The 5,397-nt window shown below is 50.5% G+C and overlaps 1 protein-coding gene across 1 annotated transcript; it reads right to left on the reverse strand.

Annotated features, from left to right (window-relative positions):
• Nucleotides 1–3,305: 3,305 nt before the first annotated feature.
• LOC128120756 (claudin-13-like) lies at nucleotides 3,306–3,851 on the reverse strand. The gene has a single exon (XM_052754956.1). The coding sequence runs from the start codon at nucleotides 3,849–3,851 to the stop codon at nucleotides 3,306–3,308; it is 546 nt and encodes a 181-aa protein (XP_052610916.1).
• Nucleotides 3,852–5,397: the final 1,546 nt, after the last annotated feature.

The following is a 5,397-nucleotide window of genomic DNA, read 5'->3' on the forward strand; positions in this document are numbered from 1 at the left end:
TTACCCCGATATCTGACTCCGGGATTTTATTATTAAGACCAATAAGAACTGGTGCTACACTTTCCCCTTCTCCCTAATCCCCTGTCTCTTTACCAGCACATCCTAGCCCATTCTACCACAGACCTCCCCTTCTCCTCTTCAAAATTACCCCTGCAAGGGCATTGGTGCAGCTTTCTGCCTCCAGCCACTGTAACTTTTCTCCGCTCGTTTAATAAAGGATTTCTCTGTGAAAACAGGTGTTTGAGTTTGTGCCTATTCTAGGGTCCCGAAGAAAGCCCCCATTTTTGGGGTCACCTTCAAGGCAGATATCTATGATTCCAGGCCAGCCTCGTTCACAAAACTAGTTCCAGGACAATGAAGGATACACACAGAAACCCTGTCTCAAAAAAAAAAAATTTTTTTAAAGAAAACCAAACAAATAAACAGAAGCTAAAACCCCTCAGAGTGAGGATGGTACCTGGCAACTGTCATTCTCTGTCTGAGCCCAGAGAGGTGTGAGACAGGATGACCACACCTTCCAGGACAGCCTGAGATACACAGGATGTCCCCATGGGGAACAAAGTCAAGGAAGGAGGAGGAGGATGAAGGGAAATGTTGGGTTCCTCTAAACACTGGGACTGTCACCTGCTCAGCAGCAGGATGGCTCACAGTGTCTGTTAAACAGGCTCATCTTGTTGTACCCAGAGTCCCCAAAGACCATCAAGAGACCAAATCCAATGCAAAGGCAAAGAGTCTTTTTATTGGTGGGAGTTAACTCGGGCCTCTCTGTCCTTCTGACACAGAGGCAGACAGGAGAGATCCTGAATTGCAATGGGGCAGAGTTTTATACAGGCTAAAGTAATGGGGGGTCTTGGGGTCCACAGACTACATAGGAGCAGATTGGGATTGGTTTATGTGGGTGGTAATCATGTTAGTAACTTTTAACTGGCTAGGGTTAGGTGGAGGTTACAGTTACCTTTGGGGGAAGGCCTGGAAAAGTCCCAGGCTTTTTCATTGAGCTGCAACAGAGGCTTTCTGGCCTAGCATTTACTGACTATGGGGGCTAGACAGTGGCCCAGGCTTGGTGCCTCCTGTCTCCCTGTCCCTGCTGACAGGGCATTATGATTGTCTTTTGTTCGTGGCCCTCCCAGAAACTGCTTGCTCAGGAAACTGAAATTGAGGCCTGATCTCTGAGAGAAGACTGAGCAGTCTGTTGTGGTGGCTGCTTGGTCCTCTCAATCTCTTAGGACCATGGGAGCCAACAGCTGGGACTCCTTCACTGCATCAGCTGGAAACTTCTGCACAGACATAGAGGGCAATCACATCCATGGAGGGTCCCAAGGCCACCTTTCCCCAACTTCTCAGATTCCACTTCTCTGCACAGCCCAGTACTCACTAATCCCTCACTCAGGCTCTATTCCAGGGCCTGGACCCCATCCCCACCCTTCCTTGGGATCAGGATTCTACAAATCCAGGAGGAAGAGGCAAGTGGACATCTGGGAGTGATAATCTAGTCTGGTCTACAGAACAAGGCCCAAGGTAACTGTGGCCACAGAGTGCAACCCTGTCTCAACTTGCTACACACACACACACACACACACACACACACACACACACACACACACAAACACAAACACACTGAAAATCAAAGGAGAAGACAAGCTGAGCATCAGCATCCATCTCCCTCTGCTTCCTGACTGCAGATGGAATGTGACAAGCCACCTCACACTTCTGTTCCCACGCTTTCTCTGTTGTATCCCCAATTGTGAGTCAAAATGGACCCTTTCTTCCCTCCTGAAGTCGCCTCTGGATGACATATTGTGTCAGCAACGGGAAGAGAAACAAACAGAAGTCACCGAGCCAATGTGAAACACCCAGCCCTGCCTTTCCACACACAGCCATCCCCTGCTCCAGAACACACACAGTGGGAGCCTCTGAGGTAGACCACAGCTGTGCTGGGCAGCCCTAGCCCTCACCTGAGGCAGCACTTGTGCAGAAAAGCATGATTTACACAGAGGAAGAATGAGGAGAAGGCACGAGAAACTGGGCCAAGCCTGTGGGGACAAGTGTAATTCCAGGTCAGTGTCCATCTGAGGGGACAAGTGTAATTCCAGGTCAGTGTCCATCTGAGGGGACAAGTGTAATTTCAGGTCAGTGTCCATCTGAGGGGATGGCAGATGGAACAATTGTTACAGCATGAGGACCTGAGTTCAGATGCAGCACCCCTGTGAAACACTGGTGTGGGGCACACACCTGTCATCCATGCTCTGGAGAGAAACACACAGAAGGAGCCTGAAGCGTGTTGGTCAGCCAAGCAGGCCTCACAGGTGAGTGCTAAAGAGACCCTGTCTCAGGAAACAGTGGGAGATTGGATTGATAGGGACACCTCACATGGTCCTTGGACACACACACACACACACACACACACACACACACACACACACACTGCATCTCAATGAACTCAGCCAGGCTATACTTCTCCATGAGCTGACTGACTTACATGTTACCATAGTACCACAGTGACTTCTCGCCAGGGGACGGTGGTTATCAGTACCCAGGCTTATCTTCTGCAAGCAGGCGGCAGACCTGTCAGGGCCACAGACTCTCAGTTATTTCAGAGAAGAGCTCTGGGACAAGAATATCTTAGGGAGGGAGGGTATCAGAGGGAGCCAGGCTGGTGGCAGCCTGGGGCAGTCCCTGCTTGCCCCTCCCCCAAAAGCCAGCAGCTCTGGCACTAATATCCTAGTATTAACCTTCAGTCTGTTTCCAGTCACCACAGATGCAGAGGTCAAGGCAGACCCTGAAATGACTCCATCCCAGTCCAGCTCAGGGGTCCAGTAACTTTATTGGGGTCCCATGTTCATGGGTGACTCATCAGCTGCATCCACAGGAATTACACCACAACAGTGTGCTGACTCATGACAGCTGCATCCAGGAGGTCCCCTGGGCGGGTTTGCACCCAGGTCCATGGAGGAGTTTTCTCTCCCCTTGTATCCCCAGCACTAGTTCCCTGAGGCTGAGGAGGGCACTCAAGGCTTAGAGCTCCCTGGTTCTCCTTCTTCCATCAGGCCAAAGGTGCTTCAGTCAGAGGGGTAACAGAGAATAATAAACAGTCACAAGGTGGTCTGAGCTGTCTACAGATGAACAAATCCAAAACACAGAGAGACTGGGCAACCTTATGCCTAGAAGATGTCTAACAATAGCTTTTCCCAGGAATCCTCAGAAAGACTTGTCTGGTAATTGTTTGAGTCCACTGAATGACTAGGCTGGATATTGCAGGATCCCTCACTGGGACTGGGCTGGTCATTGTTACTTGGGGCCTGGTTTCAGAGCAGGGGCCCTCCCAGAAGGGCCCCTCCCAGCAGAAGCAGCAGGGAGCTGAACCAGCCCAGGTAGAGTGAGATTCCCATCTCTGGTTTCCATAGGGCAACCATTTCAGTGTTGGCCATGCCAGGGATGACACTGTGTGTAACCCAGGACAGAGGCACCAGCAGCAGCAGACCAGCCCCCAGGAACAACACACTTGCCGCCATCTTGATCTTTTTTGCATCATTCACATTTGACACACATAACTTGCATTTATTCCCGATGTTGTATAGCAGCAGACCCAGCCAGGTGATGATGATGCAGATGACCACCAGAACTCGAGACACCTGCAGGTCCTGTGGCACTACCAGGTGTAAATTGTACCGCATGCACTTCACTCTCTTGAGTCCGTTAGCCTCACACAAATTCCACAGGCCCTCCCAAAGGCTGGTCTCTTCAGAAAATTTCATCACACGCCAAAAGGGAAGGCCACAGCTGATAATGACCACTAGGCAGCCCAGCTTGACCACAGAGAAGCTGGCTGCTTCCAGTTCCGGGCGACCCATGGCTCATACTCTGCTGGACACGAGACACAGAGGACAGAGGGGATCTGGCTTCTCAGCTGCAGGATTCGAAGGGCTGAGGATGGAGTTTCAACATGTCCCTAGTGAGCTGTCCCAAGAACCAGCAACAGGTGTGAAGGTGACTATAGGGTCAGACTCGTCACCAACAGGAGGGACCTCAGCAGTTGACACAGCGTCCTGGTGAAAAAGGTTAAGCTGATATGGGATTTGGCAGAGGGTGGGCAGAGGGAGGAGTTTCAGTGCACAAGCCTCATGGGATCAGATCTCTGTACTCTCTTCAATGTGTGTGTGCATATTGATGTGTATGTGCATATTCATGTGTGTGGGTACATGTTTCTCTTGTGCACATGTGAGCACAAGACTGTGTACACAGAGGACAACCTATGTTGTCATCTTCAGGAACCCTATCTACCACCTTTGAGATGAGGTCCCTCAATGGCATCCAGTTCACCAATTAGGCTAAGATAGCTGGCCAGGGACTTCAAAGTCAGGTGACAACCCTCCTAATTCCCTAAGCCATCTATGAGTACTAAATTCTGGGGGATCTGAGGACACAATACAGGAAAGGGACATTGGTCAGCGGCACACCAAACAGAGACCTTCTGTGGTCTGTGCACTGCTATATGTGATATAATATTCCATCTCGTCAAGTTACCAGGATGTAGAGTCAGCATGGAAACAAGCCTCTGGGAATATCTGAGAGAATTCCTAGACTGGGATACTGAGGTGAGAATCCTCACCCCGTGGGCAGCACCATTCTATGGTTTGGGGTCCAGATGAATGGAAAGTAGAAAGTGACTGAGCCCCAGCATCACCTCTCTCTGCATCCTGACTGTGGATACAATGTGACCGCCTGCCTCATGCTCCTGCCCCCGACATCCTCGCCATGATGGACTGCATCCTGGGGGACAAATAAGTCCTTTCTTTGCCAGGTTGTTTTGATTCAGCGTTTTTTGGCAGACAGAAAAGGCAAACTGTCTGGATGGTGGTGCAAACAACTTTAATCCCAGCACTTGGGAAGGAGAGACAGGTATATCTGCGTGAGGTCCAGGCTAGCTTTGTGTACAGATTGATTTATGGACCAGCTAGGACAGAGTAACACTGTCAGAGAGGGTGGGGGAGAAGGAGAGAGATGGAGGGAAAGAGGAAGAGAGAAAGAAAGAGCACTCAGGCACACTAGAACATAGTCTGAGCTGAGTTCAAGGATAAACAGAGACAACTTGTACACAAAGGCCCACATTCTGCTCTCCTGCTGGGTGGAGGAAGCCAGGTCTGCTGCTGGGACTGAACAATTCATTCTCCACTGGGGCCTTTCACAAAGACAGGGCTCCTCCAAACTACAGCATCAGGGAGCTGGCCCAGCCTGAGTAGAGCAAGACACCCTACTCTGCTTTCTGTATGGAGCCCAAGAGAGCATTGGAGCAGCCACAGATGAAGTTGTGTGTTTTCCAGGACATGGATACCATTGGCTGCAGGCCAGCACCAAAATCAAGGCACCCACCCTCCTCACAATCATGACATCATTTCT

The sequence above is a fragment of the Peromyscus californicus genome, unplaced genomic scaffold (genome assembly GCF_007827085.1).
Source record: "Peromyscus californicus insignis strain IS unplaced genomic scaffold, ASM782708v3 Scaffold_2__1_contigs__length_46816999, whole genome shotgun sequence".
NCBI classification, from domain to species: domain Eukaryota; kingdom Metazoa; phylum Chordata; class Mammalia; order Rodentia; family Cricetidae; genus Peromyscus; species Peromyscus californicus.

What these genes read in the sequence shown, in the direction of transcription:
- LOC128120756 (XM_052754956.1), bottom strand. Translation starts at nt 3,851, where the DNA reads ATGGGTCGCCCGGAACTGGAAGCAGCCAGCTTCTCTGTGGTCAAGCTG.